Source organism: Oryzias latipes, chromosome 12, assembly GCF_053564925.1.
Source record: "Oryzias latipes strain Hd-rR chromosome 12, Olatipes_Hd-rR_3.1".
NCBI lineage: Eukaryota > Metazoa > Chordata > Actinopteri > Beloniformes > Adrianichthyidae > Oryzias > Oryzias latipes.
Window position 1 is genome coordinate 993427 of NC_136248.1, and position 25560 is coordinate 1018986.

The following is a 25560-nucleotide window of genomic DNA, read 5'->3' on the forward strand; positions in this document are numbered from 1 at the left end:
TCTTTGTCTGAATATGTGCTATTTGTGTTTAAACGGTGTAGTTTTTTTCTTGTATCAACACATTGTACGCAGTGTAGGGATACGACTTTTTTTGTCACCAAACCCAACCCCGGCCCTCTTCGTGGTCCATCTGCATGCTATACAAAGGTGCGCCGGCGCAGGTCATCTAAGGCGCTCGGCTGCATTGACCTCAGTAACCTCTCGAGATGTGTGTGTGTATCCTGTGTTGTTGTTTGTCTGACCTTCTTCATCGAGATGTACTGGAACTGAGTTTCTCCTTGTTGGGATTAATAAAGTTTTCATTCATTCATTCATGTCGGTAATAATCGACGTGGAAATGGGAAATTGTTCAGCGCAAATGTAATTTCTTGTTGCTTTCTGAATGGTTGAGACATCCGCCATACATTGTTTTATCAAAAATAAAACAAACTAAAGGCATATGCATGAATACCATAATTCTGTTGGACGGGACAAGTGTTAAAAAAAAATAAAATAAAAAAAAAAGGATAACACCAACGATCCAGCAACATATTCAACAACGGTTTACATCCTTCAAAACTCAAAAAATGGACAAAAGCAGCAAACGTGAAAACCAAACAGCTACAGAAAATAGAAAGCACTACTTCACGTGGTCTAGAGCAGTGTTTTTCAACCTTTTTGGAGCCACGGCACACTTTAACCTTGACAAAAATCCCGCGGCACACCAGCATCCCAAAACAAAACAAAAAAGCAGAAACTCAGTCTGTTTTGCCCCCCCCCCCCCCCCCCCGGAAATCTGACGTGCATTTTTGTGATAATTGTGGCAGAAAAAGCAGGAAGTTGCAGATGTTTTTTCTAAAAGATGTAATAAAAGTTAAGTTACATACAAACTGTATGTTCGTTGTGGTTTCAATCCGTGTAACAAGGACGACTCATTGTACGCTGAGGCGCTGTCCCTTTAAGCCAATGCATCATGGGAGATGTAGTGTGAATCTTCTTTCTCTTTCGGCTTTTCCCATCAGTGGTCGCCACAGCGAATCATCCTTTTCCACCTCACTCTATCATGGACATCTTCTACCCTAACATTAGCCAACTTCATGTCCTCTGTTAAGACATCCATGTATCTCCTCTTTGGCCGTCCTCTTGCCCTCCTGCCAGGCAGCTCCATCTCCAACATCCTTCTACCAATATATCCACTATCCCTCCTCTGAACATGTCCAAACCATCTCAGTCTGGCTTCTCTAACTTTGTCGCTAACACAGGCAACATGAGCCGTCCCTCTGATGTACTCGTTCCTTATCCTGTCTAACCTGGTCACTCCTAAGGAGAACCTCAACATCTTCATCTCCGCTACCTCCATCTCAGCCTCTTGTCTCTGTCTCACTGCTACCGTCTCTAACCCATAGAGCAGAGCTGGTCTCACCACTGTCTTGTACACCTTTCCTTTGAGTCTTGCTGGCACTCTTCTGTCACACAACACTCCTGACACTTTCCTCCAACCGCTCCAACCTGCCTGCACTCGCCTCTTCACCTCTTTTCCACACTCCCCATCACACTGAACTGTTGACCCCAAGTACTTAAACTCCTGCACCTTCTTCACCTCAGCCCCCTGTAACCTAACGCTTCTACCTTGATCCCTCTCGTTCAGACACATGTATTCTGTCTTACTACGACTGACCTTCATGCCTCTTCTTTCCAGAGCAAACCTCCACCTCTCTAGCTGTTCCTCCACCTGCTCTCTACTCTCACTGCAAATTACGATGTCATCCGCAAACATCATTGTCCAGGGAGATTCCTGTCTTACCTCGTCTGTCAGCCTGTCCATCAGCATAGCAAACAAAAAGGGACTCAAAGCTGATCCTTGGTGTAGTCCCACCTCCACCTTGAACTCCTCTGTCTGACCTACAGCACATCTCACCACCGTCATACTTCTCTCATACATGTCCTGAACTACTCTGACATACTTCTCTGCCACTCCAGACGACCTCATACAGTACCACAGCTCCTCCCTCGGCACCCTGTCATACGCCTTCTCTAAATCTACGAACACACAATGCAGCTCCTTCTGACCTTCTCTGTACTTGTAGATGTAGTGTGAATACAGCGAGAAAACGACAGACAGACTCTCTTCTCTGAGCTTCATGGTTTTGTTCTCTTGTTCCACGGTCTGATACCGGATTCTGTGGAAAGCTACACCGCTAAAGACGAGCTTTAGCTGGTATTTTTGTTGGAACTGAGAGACTTTATGAGCAGAATCGGAACAAGGAAGTGAAGACTTTAACCACTTCTGATTGGTCAGACTGATGACATGTGATTAAGCCTTCAAGAATGATTGGTGGAGACAATAAAAGCTGCGGGACTTTTCAGAAAACAGTTATAGCTGCGGGTAAATCGCGTTACCGTCATTCTTATCAAAATGTCTTTAATAGAATCAAATAAACACAAAGAAAAAAGTATTTTATGATCTTTCATATTCCTAACTACTCAGTGTTTTCTCAGGACCTGTTTGGATGGACAAAGAGCTGGTTTCCTGGAGATGGGAAATGTTTTCAGATCAGTGAATGAGGGCAATTTTCCACGGCACACTTGACCATCTCCCACGGCACACTAGTGTGCCGCGGCACACGGCACACTGGTTGAAAAACACTGGTCTAGAGAACTATAAAGATTCTTTAGAAATGTTTACAGTTTGAGGAAAAAAGATTTGAAAATGGAATAATTCTGAATAGGCTTAGATCTCAACACTTCTTCTTGTGCCAAAGCCTTTTTTGTCGTTTAATCAATAATTTTATCCAATCAAAGAAAATCAGGTCAAACTCGAATTCATTTTTATTCATGGAGTGACACATGTCCATGTGGCCCAGAGGAAGAGCGGCCAACCAATAATTGCAGGGTGCCGGTTCAGCCCTCACCTTGCCCAGCCATGTGTCGAAGTGTCCTTGGGCAAGACACTGAGCACCTTATTGCTCCTGGAGGTTACGGGTTTGCACGTCCCCGGGTTCTGGAGACGTAAGGGTCCTGGACAGATGAAAGACTGCAGCCAATCACCTTCTCAGCTGAGGGCACACTACGCTGCAGTCTGTTTATGTCCCTGGTTGTGGCTCCAGCGTACCACACTGTGATGGAGGAGGTGAGGATGGATTCTATGATGGCCGTGTAGAACTGAACCATCATCTGGGCCGGCAGCTTAGCTTTCTTCACCACCGAAGTACATCTGCCCATCCACACTAGCACCACGCCGACCATCCTAGGCGCCATCTTGGTTAACCTTCTTTAATGAGAAATAAACAGCTATTACTATCTAACTCCATACCCTTTTTTTATTAATATATTTTTCTGTAGTATTCAAGTTATAAACCAACCAATCAGATGCCTCAATAAAAGCATGTGGTGCCAGCTGGCCCCGACCTCAAACATTGATTACATTTTATTGACAGATTCTCCAAAGCCCGCTTTTAGTGGAAGGGGTGTGGCCTTTCAACAAGCTCACTCTTGATTGGGAAAGTGGTTGTTATAGACCGATTTGGAGCAGTCACAGATGTTGTCTGGCTCCAACATGGTGACGTCCGTAACGTGAAAAAAAGGTGACTGACTTGACTTCATTTGGTTGGAGCAGGAAGTAAGACGTATGGATGCAGTCTCACTCACTGGGTCCAGCTCTCACACAGCCAATGGGTGAAGGCGGTAAACACGCTAAACACGTCTGCAGTCCTTTGCAGGGCCACACACACGCATATACAGCAATGTTATGGAGCGCAGCTGGAGTGCCCAGAGAAAACCCACGCATGCACGATAGAACATGCAACTCCACACAGAAAGGTCAGAGCTGGCGCCATGGGGTGACAACACTCATCACTGTGCAGCCATCAAGACGCCGGTGCATTATGTAATCGGAGTGGACGCGTGCTGAGTGCAAGAAATGTCTGGAAAACCTCTGCAATAACACAACACACACTTGATCAAAGAGAAAATCGACTAAAAATGCAGAACACGTTTGACTTGAAAGGTGTATTAATTTTATTAAATGTAATTTGTGGTTTCAAATGTGTTTCCAAATATTTTATGTTTCAATGCCAACTTTTACCGCCATACGCTGACGTCATTACAGCGCCAACAATGCACATCCTGAACGCTAGAGGGCAGTGTTGCGCTTTTTAGACTGGCAATGCGTTTGAGAAAGAAGAAATATGACGTGCAATCGTGCGGCGTTCAAGGACAGGCGTTCAAATGCCGTTGGAGGTTTCCACCGCCGAATTTACCATAAACATTGATTCGTTAAAATGTTCACTCTATGGTTTTAACGGTGATATGTATTAACTGACCTTTCAAGCTGTGGTCATGTAGTTAATTTAGTATAGCAGGCCAGTGTGTTGTGAACCTCAATCCTGTTTTCGAGGGCAAGTGAACGTAGCATTTGTTCTGGATTCAATAACATCTTCGTGCGGACGCAGGCTTACAGCCTGACTCGACACAAACACCATAGATGAAAAGTAAACTGCATTTCACTCCAAGTGTCCGTTTTGAACAGGAGAAGGACATTTCCGAAGGTCCCGTTAATCTGTGACGACGCACCGGAACACCGAGGAACGGACGGTGTCGTTAAGCTGGAACAGGAACTTCACCTTCAGTCTCCGGCAGTCCAGGGAAACCGGCGGTGAGAACAACACACATCTGTACAACACATAACAACACACATCTGTACAACAACTCACATGTGTGACAGCACCGTATCTGCTGCTTATAGCTCATTAAATGGGTGATACGCTACATAACAGCAAATGTTCGCAATAGTGTCGTTAGACGTGAGTTTTGGTCGGTGGAGTGACTGTTTTCCTGCAGCATGGATGGTGTTTACGCATCTTCCTGGAAGTCCCAGCCTTAGTCACCCACACCCTTCACGGCCGCTGCATCCACCAGCAGATGACACTGCGCATGCGCTGAGCTGAGCACGGTACCTGAGCTGCGGTCACTCAGACTAGGGGTAAATAAAGCTATAGGGTAAAACAACCACTGAAGAATAGGGGTGTGAAGCCGCAAGAGTCTGGAGATAAGTTAGGTATCCTGATACGCGTCCCACCAAACGATACAGATTAAACCACAAGACTTTTTATTTGAAAGAGAAGGACTACCCATCTAGACATCAGAACAGGGATCAACACCAGCAGGCAGAACCGTCTACCTAATGGACCTTGCTCAAGGGTAGAGACGACAAGGAACTGGCAGAGCATAGAAACTCCAGGATCCAGCTGCACCGAATGTTCAATCAGTGGAGTCAGGAGGGAAGGTGAGCAGGTATGGAAAGCCATGAGAGCCAAAAAGCCTCCAGATCCCGACGTAACCTCTGCCAGCACAGTTTCCTGTCCGTCAAACCCTCAGAGCCTTCTGCTGAATTGTTGAAATCATGGATACAGTTAAAACATTGAGTTTAGAGCTGAGAACTGCTCTCAATGTGTCCATCTCTGTCAGGGAAACCCGGTTACTCCGACACATAACTAGTTTTTACCTGCTTTTTGGCTGCCAGAGGCTGCAGAATCAAGGATCCATTGAACCAGGATGTGGTGACCTGTACTTTACCGCCACTCTTTCCAGGATCCTCTGGGGTCTAACAGGTTGGATGTTCTTTTCGCTGACAGGCGGCGTTTTCCGGGTGCCAGCACTCGTCTGGTAGAGGGAAGCAGGGACGCTGATCCACAGCCGGTCTCAGGATGCCTCTGTTCTTCAGGAAGAGGAAGCCCAGCGAGGACTCTCAGAAGAGGCTGGAGTATCAGCTGTGCCGGGTAACTGTCCCACTAAAAGCCCTGCTGCTGAGCGGGCGGCCAGCCTCTGTGCTGGCAGTAGCTACACTTACTTGGTACCTGTACGTAGTTTTACTACCTGTAGGTAGTTTTACTACAGGTGCTGGTGTGAGAGAAGTACTGTGGAGCAGATCGGTAACTCTGCTGTGTTCGTCTGCAGTCTAAAGAACCGGGAGCTGATGACATCCTGGACATTTCCTGTTGTGAACTTTCAGAGGTGAGAATGTCAGAGGAAATCATCTGAAAACTCTAAAGTCGTTTGGTTTCCAGGTGAAAATGAACCAGTTTCCATTTCTAACGGCAGAGTCAGACTTTTACCAATCCAGTGTGTTGAACGTGCAGCAGGGCAGTAAACGCCACAGTCAGTCCACATCATTCCTGCTGCCTATCAGGCTGGATGGATGGACAGCATCTCTGCTTCCTCTGAGGCCACAGGCAGCCGTTTAGACGCTGGGAGAACCTCAGGGTTCAGTTCTGGGGCCCCTTATGTTCAATTTGTACATTAGAAGGAAGTGAGATGATTTTTATTTGTCGTCAGCCAACTGTGTCCCAAAATAACCAAAGCATTCATGAACTAAACGGTTGATTTGACCGAATTACCTTTGAATCCAACAAACCCAAATGATGTTTCCTGACTGTGAGTAGGATGGATCTAAACCAGGTGAAATTCTTCTAAAACCCTGCCGCTCTGCAGAAACTAGGTCCTAGAAAACAACACAGGTTTTTACATTTTGGCAAAAAACGGCATCATCATAATTCAAAGACGACAGGGAAGAAAATAGATCAAAGATGAGACTTCAAAATGTACTTGATAAATATAGCTAAATACATTTTTACTGTTATTATTATTGAGATATTATTATTATTATTATAAGAATGCAATCGTGTACGGATCGACTTATTGGAAGAAAAGGATCTTTTTTCTCCGTTTCTTTGTCATTTTGAACAGCTCTGAATGTTCATTTGGAATTGTTTTCCTTTGTTTTCATCGATTTTCGTCACATAATTTCTCGATTCCCTCTAAATATTATACTCAGTAGTTATGGAAAGAGGAGCCGGAGAATGAAACAGAGAAAAACATGCTTCTGTTTGGTTTGTTCTGTCCCAGGTCCCATCCAGTGCCTTCTCTATATGCAAGCTTTTCCAGAAAAAGGTGAGTTTCCCAGAACAGAACCGTTCCACTGTCGTGGTCAGAGTTTGCAGAAATCAGTGACGTTATTCTTCAGTTATGCTGCAAATATTGCAAAGACTCCACTGCAGGCTTTGGTCAGAATAATTACTGGAAACTCAAAGAACGTTTTGGGTTTTAACTCAAGAAATATCAAATGTTCATGACTTTAAAATCACCAAACAGAATGTGTTCAGTTGTTATTCTGTATCAGATTTTATTATTAAGGGCGGCACAGTGGTGCAGTGGTTAGCATTGTCGCCTCACAGTGAGGTCCGTGTTCGAATCCCAGTGGGGACCTGCTCCCCGTGCACGTGTGGCTCTCCAGAAGCAGGATTATAGGTTCACTGGTTTCTCTAAAGTGTGTGTCATTGTTGCTTGTGGCAGACTGGCGACCTGTCCAGGTGTGCCCCGCCCCCGCCCCGCCCTCACCCTGGCTCCATGAATGTAGTTCATAGAGTTTCCGTTTGTGTTCACGAGGGAGGAGTGAGCTGTCTGTCAATAGAGGATCTTTGTTCCACTGAGGTCAAACGGCCTTCCCTCCCGTTTGTTCAACACCGTTTTTTCTCCGTTCCGGCTCTGCAGCAGACGTGTTGGTGTCAGCGCCGCCGTCTTTGTGACTTTACTGCCCTGGTCAGCAGGTAGTTTTGTCCGACCTGAAGCCGAAGGCTTCGTTTGTTTCAGGTCAGAGGTCACAGCACCTGCTGGATCCGTGAAGCCGATTCTCTGCAGCGACGCGTGACGGGAAGCATGGTGGGAATGAGGAGTGTCAGGAAGCCTTTGAGGGTTATATCAGAGCAATAATCAATTATAATCATTCATTCATTCTTCTTCTTCTGCCGTTTGTTCCCTTTCAGGGTCCCGGGGCTGCTGGAGCCTATCCTGGCCACACTCAATTATAATCAATACTCAATCAAATGTTAGCTGCTAATCTCTGACAAATTCAAGGCTAATTTCTTTTATTTATGGAAACACTTTTTTGGTAATATTGATATTTGAAAACATTTGGGATTTTAAGCCTAAATTGGTTAAGAAAATGAAAAATGTTGTGGTTTTTAGAAAAAACAAAAGTTTGTTCAATAAAAACTAAAGAGACATTTCAGTTGTGATCATTTAAAGCAGCTCTGATTGTTGCTCTGACCAAACTTTAACACGTCACAAACATTTAAAGACTTTTCCATCTGTTACAAAAAGAGTAGTCTAGAGACTGAACACGTTTACTTAAGTGCTTTTTCTGCAGCTGTATTTTGCTTTTGACCCAGAATGTTACAATCTAATCATTTTTTCCTCTAATATTCGTTCTCGGTGCTCTCTCCTCCTCCGGTCCTCAAAAACCCTTTCTAGTCTTGAAATGTCCAGCAGAAACCTAACGGAGCCGGTTTTAGGTCTGACATTAACTTTTCCCTCCGTTCTTACTGCATGCTGAGCCACACAAACACACCTAAAGGCTTCAGTTGGTGTCAGGACCGTTATCCTCTCCTAGATAACAAAGGGAAGCATCCATGTTGGATTCTGAGTGGAACAGGATGAAACATCTTCTGCCGGTTTAGCCAAATCCGACTTCCCAAACCTACAGCTGACAGAGTTTGGTGAAGCCATGGATGGATTCTGATGGAGCAGAATTTCAGGTCTGAACCATGAATGTGTCTCTAACCTGGGAAATGAGAGAGGAAGGAGGAGGGAGGAACGTCTCCCACCGTCATGAGGAAGAACAAAGCTGTGGTTTCATGTTTGAATCCGGAAACGTATCAGGAGGAAGTGGAAATACTGTCGTGTTTCTACCAGCTCCAACAGCAAACCTTCTGTTTTCTTCTCAGGTTCTAATCCTTCACAGCAATGACCTGAAATACCTGCTGCCCAAAGGATGTGACATCAGCACTCTGAGCACTTTGAAGGTAAAACACCAGCTTCCTGCAGCACGGCGTCCAACCCGGACTCCTCTGTGTTCAGTCTGTCCTGCAGGAGGAGCTGCAGAGCAGGAACAACCCTTCATGCCTGAATTGATCCATCTCTATGGACGGGTTTCTTCCTTCCACAGTGATTATTTGAATGATTGGTTGTAAACGGGCGACGTATGGCGTAGAGGGGGTTAGGGACCAGGGGTGAGTGGCCCTGCATTCAATTAATGGGAGGTTGCCCCCCCCCCCTTATGTTAACCTGAGGGAGAGACTCTCAGTGAGGGATACTAGAACGCTCAACCAACCGCCGTCCAGCCGCGTTTCTGTGGTCTTCTTATCATCAGTGGGTTTTAGGAAAAGGTTGTCTTTATTCCATTTACAGCCTGGCCTCGCTCACAAACACACCTGCAGATTTATTCACAAACACACCTGGGGGGTATTCCAGAAAGCAGGTTCTGCTAGCTCCCACGGTAAGTTTGAGGCTAAGGAAGTTGATAACCTCAGCTTTCAGTTCCAGAAATGGAGGTATGTTTCAGGGTATGTCAAGTTGCCATAGCAACTCATGCTCTGAACATAACCTGGTCGGGAGCAGGTTTAGTTGAAAGTTAGTTTGTTTTCAGAGAGGTGAAGCAGCATGGCGTGTCCATTTGAAGATGATTTAGTGGATGAAGAAGCTCAGATAATACTTTTTCCACCATGAGAGGATGATAAAACCACATATGGATGTTGGAAAAGTCAACTTTTTTACTTTGATCTAACTTAGTTATTTGCTTCAGTTAAGATAAATTATTTTTTTGTTAAGTCAGTTTAAAAATAACACGTAGTTATCAGACAGTTATTTTACTTTCATTCAAATTAATTCAATTAAGTTGGTGTAACTTTGGTGCTGCTGTTAGATCGGCCCGCAAGGGATTGTGGGATACCATTCCCTTTGCCAGTCTGGACGGATTTGGGTTTAAGTGTGGGTTTTTGACAAAATGTATTTAGTTGTTTAGCTGTTTTACTGTGTTTTGCTGAGTTATTTTGTCCTACTGTGCTTAAGTCTCTGCACCATGAGTGAGAGCGAAGGAGAGGATGATGAGTTTATATAGCACCCCTACCGATCATTGGTGTAATGACAAAGATGGAGAATTCTTTAATGAATTTGAGCGCAATGTGCATTTTTTCCTCGTCCTTTTTATTGTTGTAAAAATGAGCATATCTGCCGGCTCATACTTAGACATAAGAGAGATCAAAAAATATAATTAATTAAGATGGAAAAAATATTAATTGAATTGGAGTAATATGACATTAAGTTTGATAAATACATAAATTTGAGTTGTATAAACAATTATTGAGTTTTATAGACGTAAGAAATTAGGTTGATTGGGTCTCAGTAACTCAGACATTTGTCAGCACTGTGACAGTAATCTACCCGACAGCTACATGCATGCACTATGGTTCTGCACGCCTGTCCAGGCTCTCTGGCAGCAGGTATGTGCCGATCTATCAGTCTGGCTTAAGGTTTCAATCACTGCCTCACCGTCACTTTGTGTGCTTGGTGACATGAGTGCCATCGATGTAGAAGGAGGATTAGGCTCTATCATTTTCATAACTCTTTGCATTGCTAAAAAAACTATTTTAATAAATTGGAAAAGCAAAAAAAATATAAATATAAGTCAACACAGAAATCTGCTGCTTGATCATATCAGCTTGGAAAAAATGTCAGCCCAAAGTTCAAGTAACTTTGAAAGAATTCGGTCTCTCTGGTCTCCCATAGCTAACTCCGTGACTTAGGGGGTGGGGGGGGCCTGGTCGTCGCTGCTCCTTGCCCTTCTGCCGTGGGCCGGGTTGGGGGTCGGGGCCTCCGGTGCCTGGCGGGGGTGGTGGGGGCTCCGTTGGTCGGGGGGTCGGGTCCGGCGCCTGGGTGGGGCGGGCTGGGGCGCTGCGTGGTCCTTTGGGCTTGAGTGTGGGGGTGCGTGATGGGGGGGTGGGGTGGTGGTCTGGCTTGGCTTGGGGGGGTGGTCCCTTTGCCTGTGCTGGGGGGGGTTGGCGGGGGGCGCTGCTCGGGGGGGGGGGCAGCGGCGCTGGATGGGCTTCCCATCTACGCCTGGGGCTGGGATCGGGTGGGGGCCTGGGCTTGCTCCGGGGGGGGCCGGCGCTTTCTGCCTCCTCTCTCTCTGTGTGGGGGGGGTGGTGGTGCTGGGCCTGGGGTGTCGGCACCTCCGGGGGTGGGGCCCCTGGGCTGGGTGGGCCTGGCCCCCTTGTTGGGGGGGGGGCGGGGGACAGCTGTTTGACCACCGGGGGACAGTCTATCAGCTGTCCCCAACTTACCCCCTTCCTCATATAACCTCATAATAGGGTGAGGGGGTGGGGGGCTTAGCCTGCGATAAGCCTTGGGGGGGGTTTACTAGGCAGTGGCCCACCTCCTATGGTTGCCGTATGGAGTGGGCCCCCCCTCTTTCGGTTGTATTTGCACCTTAGACATGTAGGGCCCTTGGTAGGGGGGGTGCTTGGACATCACTGCCAGCAAGCAGCGGATGTCCTCCTAGCACCCTACCCGCCAATTTTAACCGCACCTTAGACATTTAGGGCCCCTTGGTGGGGAGGGTGAGGGGACGTCACTGTGAGTAATCAGGAGATGTCCCCTTAGTGCCCTACCCGCCAATTTTAACTGCACCCCCCTTAGTACACACACCCCTCCCCCCTCAATATATACATCCAAACATAAACACACACACATGCACACACACACCCTCTCAAACACACATACACGCACACACATTTTGCAAGGAAGGTGGGACCTGGGTCCGTCTGTCCCCTGCCTCTTCCCTGGTGGGGGGTGCGGGCCCCTTTGCAACTTTGCGGCCGTGTCCCCGGGGTGCCGGCTTCCTGGGCCCGGCGGTGCTCTCTCCGCGCGGTGGGGGAGTTCACATTACATCTGAGCCGGGGGTGTCTGGTCCCTGGGGTGTCTGGTCCCTGGGGGGTGGGTTCTGGTCCTTGCTCCTGAGTGCTGGGCCCCGCCAAATTTCCAACTGTGGCCGAGCCTGGTCGGGCCATATTTATAACACTCCTTGTGGGCCCTCTTTTTTTCCCCGGGGTTCCCCCCTCCTGGGCGGGGGCGGCGGGCCCCCTGCCTCGCTCCTCCCTGGACCAACCGTGGGCCGGGCGGATGGCTGCCTGGAGTGCGGAGCGGGTCTCCCTTGGGGGGTCCTGGCTCGTACCTGGGGTTGGGGCGGGGGGATGCCCGGAACTCCTGGGTGGTGGTGGGGTGCTCGTTTGGGGCTGTGGGCGTCCTTCTCCGGTGGGGCTCTGCGTTGGGTTCTCCCGGCGCGGCGGGGGGGCTGCTCTCCTGGTTGGGCTGGGGCGGCGCTCTCTTTCCCTCCGTGCTTCCCTGGCCTCTGGCTCTGGGGGCCTTGCGGCGGCCCTGCTGGCCCTGGCCTGGGTGGCGGGCTTGGTCGCCCGGGCGGCGGTTGTTCCTTGCCGGTTCCCGTGTGGCGTTGGGGGGATTCCGGCTGCCGCTGCTGCTGCGGTGGGGGTCTTGGGGTGGGGATGGCTGGGCACTCTCCCTCCTTCTTTTCACGTTCCACCATCCATTTTAGAAGAACATAAACACTCACCTGAGCACAGGTGTTAGCTCACCTTTGCACTAATAGCTTGCATGACTGAATGACTGAAATATTTCACACTAGTTGGTTTTAAGGCATATGTATGCGTTTGTGAACACTATCTGTTTTGTGTACATGTCGACAGGTGGACATTTTTGCAGCTAGCAGGTGTGTTTATAACATTTGAGTGTGTGTGTGGACGGCCCCCGCCCTTTTTGTACTGCATTTGAACCTTACCATAATGATTAACAACCAGTAAACTTGTTGCTGTATGCTGCTTCATGGTCTTATCCCCCTTCCCCCTCCTATTATCACCCCCTACCCCCCCTCTCTCTAACGTCCCTCTCTCTTCTTCCCTTCTTTCCTTTTCCGTCCGGTCCAACACCAAAGATTTTCAGACATGATTGAAATTAATAAAGTTTGGCCTCAATTACAAAAGGGGTTTATTCAGTCATACCTTTGGTTTGTCTGAAGATTAATAACCCCTCTTGTTAAAGTAAAATATGTCCAACACAAGAGGCCCTCAGCTCTCATCTGTCTGCCCAGCTGTTGGACAGGACAAGTTAAAAAAAAAAAAAAAAAAAGAAATTAGGTTGATTAAATTTAACTCAATTATTTGTTACCAATAGAAGTATTTAATTTAAGGTGGCAAAATTGGATAAGTTTCAGATAGGACGGATAATATATATATATATATATATATATATATATATATATATATATATATATATATATATATATATATATATATATATATATATATATATATGCGTCACAAGGAAAATGGAAATAAGATCAGAAACTTGTGTGTTTACTTTGTCTGTTCTTCTACTACAAGCAGAAACTCTTTCTTCTGATGATGCAGCTGTGTTACTTTTTTGATGGACGTATAATCTTCATACGCCGTCATTAAAATCTCAGACTCCGTCTCACTAAAGTATTGGGCTCTCTTTGGTTCTCCACGCGTTTTCATGGTTAGTCCGGAAATCGGCGATCTATTGAGAATGTCTTTATGTACCTCCCGTGCACGAGCATTAACCCAGGGTTACCAAGTCGAGCGTAATTATGCTAACTCATATCCGGTCTTCTGGAACCGACATACCCAGAGTAAGCGAGTTCAGGCGGATTTCAGCCAGAGTTCAGGCTTAAAGTCAGGGGAGTTTAAACATGCTTCCTGGGGCCTGTTTCAGAAAGGAGGTTCAACCAACTCTGAGGTTGAACTTGAACTCTGAGTTGGTCAATCGGGAGATTAACAACTCTGAGTTTTCTGTTTCAGAGAAGCTGATCCGAGTCAGGTCAAACAACTCTGAGTGGATTGATTCGGAGTTTAGCGTGCGCACCGTGACTGTAAGAAGCCATTATCAATGGAGCACAGATATCACAAGTCACCATGGCAACCGTGAAAAAAAGAGGTCTGCGTATTTGTCTCCAGCTGAACTTGACGTGCTGCTGCAGAGTTACAGTGAATATGAGCACATATTCCAGAAGAAAAGCAGCACCTCTGCATCTGCAAAACAGAGACAGTTAGCGTGGAAAACATAGCTGCTCAAGTTAATGCCTAAGTTTGCATTTAAATCATTGTTATAAAATATTGACTGTAATAACTTTTTAAATAGCGTTAGGAGTGAAATAAAAAAATGGCGATATTTAGGTGTACTTTTGAAGTGTTCTTCCTGGTGTAAATGCATGAAATGCTGCATAGTGTACAGAACCAATCTGGGGGAAAATGCATTTGACGTCGGTAATGTTTAGAGGACTTTTTTGTTAACCTTCCCCTTTTGCAAACGTTGGTCATTTTAATATTAATACATGCAATTGTGTTTTTAAAAGTGAGCTTATGTCTACTGTTGAACCTTTCGCTGCGCGAAGACTTCTCCTTTCTTTTCTCTCGTCTTTCCGACCGACCGTGGTCAGAAGCGCAGGGGAGATTTCCTTCAGGGCCGAAGGGAATTCTCCTTCGGGGTTCACTTCCCGTTGGAAACCCTCAACCTCCAGAGCGGATAAAGAATGACTCCAAAACAGTTATTCTGGGAATGACACCTTCTCTTTATTTAACGAAGTGCTCCGTCCTCCGAACACACAATATATCCCACGCACACACCTCTGCACCTGCACTCGCACCCCGCTCAGCACACACACGCTGCAACACTACCCTTGTATTGATCAAGTGGTATAGGTTTATACGGGATTAAGAAAGTAAGCAGTGCTAGCAAATTGTGTTTCCAAAAATTAATTGATACATTAATCTAATTCAATGTCCCTGATTTCATTTTCATGTAGTTGCAATCCTGCAGGAATTAAAAGAACATGGCAGCAGCTAAAAATGAAGTATAAAAACATAATTCAATCAGGTCAAATGTGAGCATGTCATGGATGTAGGCTTTGTTGACAATATTTGACATATGAAACATCTACATAGCAAGACCTAATGTTGTTTTCATTGTATATGTAATTGACTGCAACGAAAAACGGTAACGCTCAAACAAAAACGTATGGAGCAATGACAAAATATTGAGTCTTCTCAAAATCCTCGTACGAGGTAAATGTAATTCTCTATGAATTAATGCAGCCTCCTCGTCTACTGGGTCCTCCAAAAAAGAACAAGCCATTCTTGTCACTTAGACCGTCTCTGTGTGACGGAAATGTGGGCAATGAAGGTTAAAGCGAAAAATACCGCTTCGTCTTTAAAAAGGGGAGGGGACCGGCAGAAACCTTGAGTTTAGGGAATAAAACCTGCTCCCGACCAGGTTAGGTTCACAGCATAAGTAACCATGGACACTGACTCCGAGTATAAGTTACCTCTCTTTCAGAAACGGGTTTGACTTACTCTGCTTTCTCTGGTTTAACAAACCTCCCATTCTGAAACGGAAAACCCAGGGTTTCCCTGATTTCAGGGTTAACGCACTCAGAGTTTACACTTAACCTCCTTTCTGAAACAGACCCCTGGAATACCCCCCTGCAGCTTTATTCACGAACACACCTGGAGCTTTATTCACGAACACACCTGGAGCTTTATTCACAAACACACCTGGAGCTTTATTCACAAACACACCTGCAGCTTTATTCACGAACACACCTGGAGCTTTATTCACAAACACACCTGGAGCTTTATTCACAAACACACCTGCAGCTTTATTCACAAACATACCTGGAGCTTTATTCACAAACACACCTGCAGCTTTATTCACAAACACACCTGCAGCTTTATTCACAAACACACCTGCAGCTTTATTCACAAACACACCTGGAGCTTTATTCACAAACACATCTGCAACTTTATTCACAAACACACCTGCAGCTTTATTCACAAACACACCTGCAGCTTTATTCACAAACACACCTGCAGCTTTATTCACAAACACACCTGCAGCTTTATTCACAAACACACATGCAGCTTTATTCACAAACACACCTGGAGCTTTATTCACAAACACACATGCAGCTTTATTCACAAACACATCTGGAGCTTTATTCACAAACACACCTGGAGCTTTATTCACAAACACACCTGGAGCTTTATTCACAAACACACCTGCAGCTTTATTCACAAACACACATGCAGCTTTATTCACAAACACACCTGGAGCTTTATTCACAAACACACATGCAGCTTTATTCACAAACACACCTGCAGCTTTATTCACAAACACACCTGCAGATTTATTCACAAACACACCTGGAGCTTTATTCACAAACACACCTGCAGCTTTATTCACAAACACACCTGGAGCTTTATTCACAAACACACCTGGAGCTTTATTCACAAACACACCTGGAGCTTTATTCACAAACACACCTGCAGCTTTATTCACAAACACACCTGCAGCTTTATTCACAAACACATCTGCAGCTTTATTCACAAACACATCTGCAGCTTTATTCACAAACACATCTGCAGCTTTATTCACAAACACACCTGGAGCTTTATTCACAAACACACCTGGAGCTTTATTCACAAACACACCTGCAGCTTTATTCACAAACACACCTGGAGCTTTATTCACAAACACACATGCAGCTTTATTCACAAACACACCTGCAGCTTTATTCACAAACACACCTGGAGCTTTATTCACAAACACACCTGGAGCTTTATTCACAAACACACCTGGAGCTTTATTCACAAACACACCTGGAGCTTTATTCACAAACACACCTGGAGCTTTATTCACAAACACACCTGTAGCTTTATTCACAAACACACCTGCAGATTTATTCACAAACACACCTGCAGCTTTATTCACAAACACACCTGCAGCTTTATTCACAAACACACCTGCAGCTTTATTCACAAACACACCTGCAGCTTTATTCACAAACACACCTGGAGCTTTATTCACAAATACACCTGCAGATTTATTCACAAACACACCTGGAGCTTTATTCACAAACACACCTGGAGCTTTATTCACAAACACACCTGGAGCTTTATTCACAAACACACCTGGAGCTTTATTCACAAACACACCTGCAGCTTTATTCACAAACACACATGCAGCTTTATTCACAAACACACCTGGAGCTTTATTCACAAACACACCTGGAGCTTTATTCACAAACACACCTGCAGCTTTATTCACAAACACACCTGGAGCTTTATTCACAAACACACCTGCAGCTTTATTCACAAACACACATGCAGCTTTATTCACAAACACACCTGCAGCTTTATTCACAAACACACCTGCAGCTTTATTCACAAACACACCTGGAGCTTTATTCACAAACACACCTGCAGATTTATTCACAAACACACCTGGAGCTTTATTCACAAACACACCTGGAGCTTTATTCACAAACACACCCGGAGCTTTATTCACAAACACACCCGGAGCTTTATTCACAAACACACCTGGAGCTTTATTCACAAACACACCTGCAGCTTTATTCACAAACACACCTGGAGCTTTATTCACAAACACACCTGGAGCTTTATTCACAAACACACCTGTAGCTTTATTCACAAACACACCTGCAGATTTATTCACAAACACACCTGCAGCTTTATTCACAAACACACCTGCAGCTTTATTCACAAACACACCTGCAGCTTTATTCACAAACACACCTGCAGCTTTATTCACAAACACACCTGGAGCTTTATTCACAAATACACCTGCAGATTTATTCACAAACACACCTGGAGCTTTATTCACAAACACACCTGGAGCTTTATTCACAAACACACCTGGAGCTTTATTCACAAACACACCTGGAGCTTTATTCACAAACACACCTGCAGCTTTATTCACAAACACACCTGCAGCTTTATTCACAAACACACATGCAGCTTTATTCACAAACACACCTGGAGCTTTATTCACAAACACACCTGGAGCTTTATTCACAAACACACCTGCAGCTTTATTCACAAACACACCTGGAGCTTTATTCACAAACACACATGCAGCTTTATTCACAAACACACATGCAGCTTTATTCACAAACACACCTGCAGCTTTATTCACAAACACACCTGCAGCTTTATTCACAAACACACCTGGAGCTTTATTCACAAACACACCTGCAGATTTATTCACAAACACACCTGGAGCTTTATTCACAAACACACCTGGAGCTTTATTCACAAACACACCCGGAGCTTTATTCACAAACACACCTGGAGCTTTATTCACAAACACACCTGCAGCTTTATTCACAAACACACCTGCAGCTTTATTCACAAACACACATGCAGCTTTATTCACAAACACACCTGGAGCTTTATTCACAAACACACCTGCAGCTTTATTCACAAACACACATGCAGGTTTATTCACAAACACACCTGGAGCTTTATTCACAAACACACCTGGAGCTTTATTCACAAACACACCTGGAGCTTTATTCACAAACACACCTGGAGCTTTATTCACAAACACACCTGCAGCTTTATTCACAAACACACCTGCAGCTTTATTCACAAACACACCTGCAGCTTTATTCACAAACACACATGCAGATTTATTCACAAACACACATGCAGATTTATTCACAAACACACATGCAGCTTTATTCACAAACACACATGCAGCTTTATTCACAAACACACAAACACACCTGCAGCTTTATTCACAAACACACCTGCAGCTTTATTCTAACCTCAGCAAATGTTTGCTTCTTTGGTTTCAAGCTCGTAACCTTTGTTTCCTGCTGTAAAACGTCCTATCTGAAACGCCACACTTCCCGCTGAGGGTCAGGCTCTTCTGCCGACGGGCTCCAACCGTAAGGAAAGGGGCGGGGCTACAGCTGGGCAAGGGGAGCAGCTGCCCCCTCATCCAACAGCTTTGTCAATGTTAGACAAAAGTAACAGGAGTCTTATTTTCAGGTGAAATGCTGCTGCACCGCCGTACATGTTAGCCGTTAGCCGTCTGGCATTAGCCAAACCTTTTGGAAAGCTCGTTAATAATCACTTAATGGGTGTTCTGACTTTCCACACCGCTGTTCTCTTTTGCCCCCTTCCTGCCCCCACATGTATCCTGTTGGGCTGCAGACAGGAGCCTGAAACTTTCAGATTCTGGTTCTGGTAGGAGAGAACCGAGCTCGCTGCAGGTTTGGTCACAGCCCTGACTGCAGGGTTAGCCGGAGGACCGGCAGGCTGTGGCTTGCAGGTGCATCAGGGATCCGCCCCCATAGTTCCATCACCTGTATGAAAGGGCCAGAAAGGAGGGAGGAGCTAGTGAGCGCTGGGCGGGCATTCATTCGTCTGTTTCCTGTCTGCAGCTTTCCTATCCTCGTTCCTCATTTGCATTCATGCTTCATCGATCTTGTTTCAAAGGTGTTGGATCTTCATGAAAACAAGCTAGCGACTCTTCCTGAGGACATCGGGAAATTGGTCTCCCTGCAGGTAAATCCAGTCTCCGCCCCTCAGAAGACGGCGTGAATGCAGGCGACTCATCCCATCCTATCCGTGTTTCCAGATTCTAAACGTTGAGAAGAACCGGCTGAAGGTTCTGCCAGAGTCCATCGGAGATCTGCACCTACTGCAAACGCTGAACCTGAAGGGTATGAATGCCACAGTAGGTGTCGAGTGGGCGGTCTTTATAGAGTTCTGATGGTTTTTTGGTGCGGCCGCCTCACAGGGAACTGCCTCTGCGAGCTGCCGTCCTCCATGGGCTCGCTGAGAAGCCTGCGGACCCTGGATGTGAGCGACAACTGCATCACGGAGCTGCCCAGAGCGCTAGCATACATCCGCACTCTGGAGGTGGGCTCACCTGCTGTCCAACGCTCAGAAGAATCCAGAGATGACTGACTGACGTGTGTGTGTTTGTGCGCCTGGACAGATCTTCTCTCTGGATGCTGCCGCCATGTCCTACCCGCCAGCATGCGTGTGCACAGAGGGAACCACGAGCATTCAGAGCTTTCTGTGCGCCGGTATGTTGTTGGCCGTGGTTCTACGCTCTGAACCCAATGTTTGGATGAGTCCAGTGGTGCTGCTGGTACAGATGAGTTCTGTCTGTGTTAGAGCGGCATTGCATCATGACTTCATCAGGTTTATTAGTGATCTGCTTTCTGAAGCTGTTTATGATTTTCTTTGGTTGATTTTCAGTTGATTTGACTGATTACTGTAGTCAGTCTAAAGTCCTTTTCTTCCACATCGGGAGGATATCTTTGTTCTTCTTGGTTTATCCAGAGGAATGGGAGTGAATGACTTCATAACTTTCAGTTCATTATTTATCTCATCATTTATTAATTATTGGCTCGATCTCCACTGAAGGACTCATGCATCTCATCCAGTCGGCCTCCATAGTTCAGTCATTTCTGTGGGACATGTCCCTTTAAAATAAGACGTTTCTGCTGGCGTGGGTCATCCTAAAGCTAAACACAGTTTGGAACATTGATGGAGAGGCTTCTCTGAATCAAAACGTGCTTAATGCTCTTTAAGCGTCTGGAACAGAGGCTAGTCTAGTTTGAACGCTGGCAGCGCCTCTTTGTTCCCTTTCAGGACGTGGCGTCCTGTCGGTACATTTGTCCCTGCTGAGGACGGATGTGACTGTCAGCCTTTCTGCTAACTGTTCTCCTGTTATTCTTAGAACTGGGAGAGGAGTACTGCCCGCCATCCCAGTATCTCCTACCGGTGCTGGAGACCGACTGCAGTACACAGAACTCTGACTGTGTGGATGACGGGGACGAAGCTTGGAAGGTACGGCACACGGCAAACATGAACGTATATTAATGAGCACAGAATTAAAGATCCAAGACGGTAAAAAGACAGTTTTCTTTGGCCACAGCATGGTGACTAATCAGGTAAAAAGGAGGGTAGGGACTTTTCATTTTAAAGTCTAGGAAAAGGAAAAGTGGGACCTGAAGGTAGAATTGATGCTCTTGGATTTTTATCTGACAGCTAGAGGATCAGCAGACTCATCACGCTGTGGACTCGTATCCCACTTTAGTCTTTTCTTTATGATGATGGTGTTGTGGTCGACAGATCTGCACAAGGAAAGCCGTTCCACACGTCTGTGGTTCGGAGGCTGCTATGACTATGGCAGGTAGAAAGCCCCATAGGATGGTTGCCGTATGGAGTGGGCCCCCCCTCTTTCGGTTTTATTTGCACCTTAGACATGTAGGGTCCTTGGTAGAGGGGGTGCTTGGACATCACTGCAAGCAAGCAGCAGATGTCCTCCTGGCACCCTACCCGCCAATTTTAACCGCACCTTAGACATTTAGGGCCCCTTGGTGGGGAGGGTGAGGGGACATCACTGTGAGTAATCAGGAGATGTCCCCTTAGTGCCCTACTCGCCAATTTTAACTGCACCCCCCTTAGTACACACGCCCCTCCCCCTTCAATATATACATTCCAACATAAACACACACACATGCACACACACACCCTCTCAAACACACATACACGCACACACATTTTGCAAGGAAGGTGGGACCTGGGTCCATCTGTCCCCTACCCCCTCCCTGGTGGGGGGTGCGGGCCCCTTGGCGACGGCGGCCGTGTCCCCTGGGTGCCGGCTCCCTGGGCCCGGCGGTGCTCTCTCAGCACGGTGGGGGGGTTCATATTACACCTGAGCCGGGGGTGTTCGTGTCCCTGGGGGGTGGGTCCTGGTCGTTGCCCCTGAGCGCTGGGCCCCGCCAAACTTCCAACATGGCCGAGCCTGGTCGGCCATATTTATAACACCCCTTGTGGGCCACCCTTTTTTCCCCGGGGTTCCCCCATCCTGGGCGGGGTCGGCGGGCCCCTGCCTTGCTCCTCCCTGGACCAACCGTGGGCCAGGTGGGTGGCTGCCTGGAGTGCGGAGTGGGTCTCCCTTGGGGGGTCCTGGCTCGTACCTGGGGTTGGGGCGGGGGGATGCCCGGAACTCCTGGGTGGTGGTGGGGTGCTCGTCTGGGGCTGTGGGCGTCCTTCTCCGGTGGGGCCCTGCGTTGGGCTCTTCCGGCGCGGCGGGGGGGCTGCTTTCCTGGCTGGGCTGGGGCGGCGCTCTCTTTCCCTCCGCGCCTCCCTGCTCTCTGGCTCTGTGGGCCTCGCGGCGTTCCTGCTGGCCCTGGCCTGGGTGGCGGTCTTGGTCGCCCGGGGGGCGGTTGTTCCCTGCCTGTTCCCGTGTGGCGTTGGGGGAATTCCGGCTGCCGCTGCTGCTGCGGCGGGGGTTTGGTCCTCCTCCTTCTTTTCACATTCCACCATCCATTTTAGAAGAACATAAACACTCACCTGAGCACAGGTGTTAGCTCACCTTTGCACTAATAGTTTGCATGATTGAATGAATGAAAGATTTCACACTAGTTGGTTTAAAGACATAGGTATGCGTTCGTGAACACTATCTGTTTTGTGTACATGTTGACATGTACATGAGTGTGTGCGAACAGGCCCCGCCCTTTTTGTACTACATTTGAACCGTACCGTAATGATAAACAACCAGTAAACCTGTCTGCTCTATGCTGCTTCATGGTCTTACCCCCCCCTCTCACTATCCCCCCCCCCGACATCCCTCCCTCTTCTTCCCCTCTTTCCTTTTCCGTCCGGTCCAACACCAAAGATTTTCAAACATGATTGAAATTAATAAAGTTTGGCCTCAATTCCAAAAGGGGTTTATTCAGACATACCTTTGGTTTGTCTGAAGATGAATAACCCCTCTTGTTAAAGTAAATATGTCCAACACAAGAGGCCCTCAGCTCTCATCTGCCTGCTTAGCTGTTGGACAGGACAAGTTAAAAAAATAAAAAATAAAAAAAATAAAAAAGAAAGCCCCATAGGAACACGTCATTTATGACCAGAAGGCTATGATCACGTGTTAGATGCTCCTAACAGGTGAACTTGGTTCTGGATGGGATATTAATAGAGCCCACGTGTTCATAAGTGTCACATCAACCAGAATTTTGACATATTCAGGAGAACGGACATCATAACAGTAACTGTTATCCGGACCCCTGTCTGGGTTATTCATGGATTTGTCTGCATGAAAATATTCTACAATTATTCTACAATTCCAGATTGTCCTGGAACTTTGAATAAAAGACTTGAGAGACTTATGGATCCCCAAAAAACACCAGAAAGTGTTGCCGCTTCTGTCCTGCCTCCTCCAATGCTTGCTGTGATGAAGAACTATAGAGTGTTAAATTGGTCTTGTCCACGTCTTTACTCGTGGAAGAAACCATGCCATTAAAGGGGGTTTGAGATCCTCCATGCTGTGCAGACGTTCATCGGAGCTCCCTGTAGCTAAAGGGCTTCTGCTCTGCCGGTTTATTCAGTCAGAGCTCCACGAGCAGTTGAAGGAATGTGACGGAGAAACAAGGCCTCTAATGTGATCAGGGGTCCAAACCACTTCAGATGTCCAACGGGGGGTTACCAAAAATAGAACGGTGCACTTTGACCTGCTTATTAAATGCACATTATGTTTGGGTTTAACTGTTGGAAATCTGATTCACCTTCTGCTTTTTTCTGCTGCAGAACAAGTTCAGTGAATATGAGAAGAGAAAGGTCAGTGACCTCCGACCCTCACTCGTCTGCATCCTTGATCTGCTCTCATGTTCAGTTCATGTCTGTCCTCTGGAAAACAGCACTGCCTCTGTCTGCATGACTCAACACTTTATTTAAGCTGCAAACTGAACACTAGGGGTGCAACGAGTCATGGATCATCCATCCGTCATCCATCCATGATTCATCTGTCATCCATCCGTCATCCATCCGTCACCCATCTGTCATCCATCCGTCATCCATCCGTCATCCATCCATGATTCATCTGTCACCCATCCCTCATCCATCCGTCATCCTTCCATCTATCCATCATCCATCTGTCCTCCAGCCATCATCCATCTGTCATCCATCCGTCATCCATCCGTCATCCATCTGTCCTCCTGCCATCATCCATCCATCCATGATTCATCTGTCACCCATCCCTCATCCATCCGTCATCCTTCCATCTATCCATCATCCATCTGTCCTCCAGCCATCATCCATCTGTCATCCATCCTTCATCCATCCGTCATCCATCCATGATCCAACCTTCATCCAGCCATCATCCATCCGTCATCCATCCATCATCCATCCATGATCCATCCGTCATCCATCCATCATCCATCCATGATCCATCTGCCATCCATCCATGGTCCATCCGTCATCCATCCATCATCCATCCATGATCCATCTGCCATCCATCCATGGTCCATCCGTCATCCATCCATCATCCATCATTGATCCATCCGTCATCCATCCTTCATCCATCCATGATCCATCCATCATCTATCCGTCATCCATCTGTCATCATTCCTTCATCCATCCATCATCCATCCATGATCCATCCGTCATCCATCCATGGTCCATCCGTCATCCATCCATCATCCATCATTGATCCATCCGTCATCCAGCCATAATCCATCCATCCATGATCCAGCCATCATCCATCCATCATCCATCCATCCATCCATCCATCCATTATCCATCCATCATCTATCCGTCATCTATCCGTCATTCATCTGTCCTCCATCCGTCATCCATCCATCCGTCACCCATCTGTCATCCATCCGTCATCCATCCGTCATCCATCTGTCCTCCTGCCATCATCCATCCATCATCCATCCATGATTCATCTGTCACCCATCCCTCATCTATCCGTCATCCATCGGTCATCCATCCATGATCCATCCGTCATCCTTCCATCTATCCATCACCCATCTGTCATCCATCCTTCATCCATCCGTCATCCATCCATCATCCATCCATCATCCATCCATTATCCATCGGTCATCCATCCGTCATCCATCCGTCATCCATCCATCGGTCATCCATCCATTATCCATCCATCATCCATCCTTCATCCATCCGTCATCCATCTGTCCTCCTGCCATCATCCATCCGTCATCCATCCATGATCCATCCGCCATCCATCCATCATCCATCCATGATCCATCCGTCATCCATTCGTCATCCATCCATCATCCATCCATCCATCATCCATCCATTATCCATCCATCATCCATCCATCCATCATCCATCCATTATCCATCCATCATCTATCCGTCATCTATCCGTCATCCCTCTGTCCTCCAGCCATCACCCATCTGTCATCCATCCTTCATCCAGCCATCATCCATCCGTCATCCATCCTTCATCCATCCGTCATTCATCTGTCCTCCTGCCATCATCCATCCATCATCCATCCATCCATCCGTCATCCATCCATTATCCATCGGTCATCCATCCATCATCCATCCGTCATCCAGCCATCCACGATCCATCTGCCATCCATCCATCCATGATCCATCCATCCATCCATCCATGATCCATCCATGATCCATCCGTCATCCATCCATGATCCATCCATCATCTCTCCGTCATCCATCTGTCCTCCAGCCATCATCCAGCCATCATCCATCCATCCATGATCCATCCATGATCCATCCATCATCTCTCCGTCATCTATCTGTCCTCCAGCCATCATCCATCCATCATCTATCCGTCATCCATCCGTCATCCAGCCATCCACGATCCATCCGTCATCCAGCCATCCACGATCCATCTGTCATCTATCCATCATCCATCTGTCATCCATCCGTCATCCATCCTTCATCCATCCGTCATCCATCCATGATCCATCTGTCATCCATCCGTCATCTATCTGTCATCTATCCGTCATCCATCTATCATCCATTTGTCATCCATCCATGATCCATCCATCATCCACAGGATCTCT

The 25560-nt window shown here is 46.8% G+C and overlaps 1 protein-coding gene across 2 annotated transcripts in view; it reads left to right on the top strand.

The window, feature by feature from the left end:
- Positions 1-4173: 4173 nt before the first annotated feature.
- lrsam1 (leucine rich repeat and sterile alpha motif containing 1) overlaps positions 4174-25560 on the top strand; it is a 32249-nt gene continuing 10862 nt past the window's right edge. Inside the window, exons 1-11 of one of the 2 annotated variants that reach the window (XM_023960676.2) lie at positions 4174-4633; positions 5613-5756; positions 5935-5991; positions 6883-6927; positions 8760-8837; positions 19206-19274; positions 19348-19432; positions 19510-19631; positions 19711-19801; positions 20461-20570; positions 23319-23348. In XM_023960676.2, coding sequence (XP_023816444.1) covers positions 5685-5756; positions 5935-5991; positions 6883-6927; positions 8760-8837; positions 19206-19274; positions 19348-19432; positions 19510-19631; positions 19711-19801; positions 20461-20570; positions 23319-23348 — 759 coding nt within the window. In that variant the 5' untranslated portion in view covers positions 4174-4633; positions 5613-5684. The remainder of the gene's footprint in view (positions 4634-5612; positions 5757-5934; positions 5992-6882; positions 6928-8759; positions 8838-19205; positions 19275-19347; positions 19433-19509; positions 19632-19710; positions 19802-20460; positions 20571-23318; positions 23349-25560) is intronic. The other variant, XM_023960677.2, reaches the window with a different exon arrangement.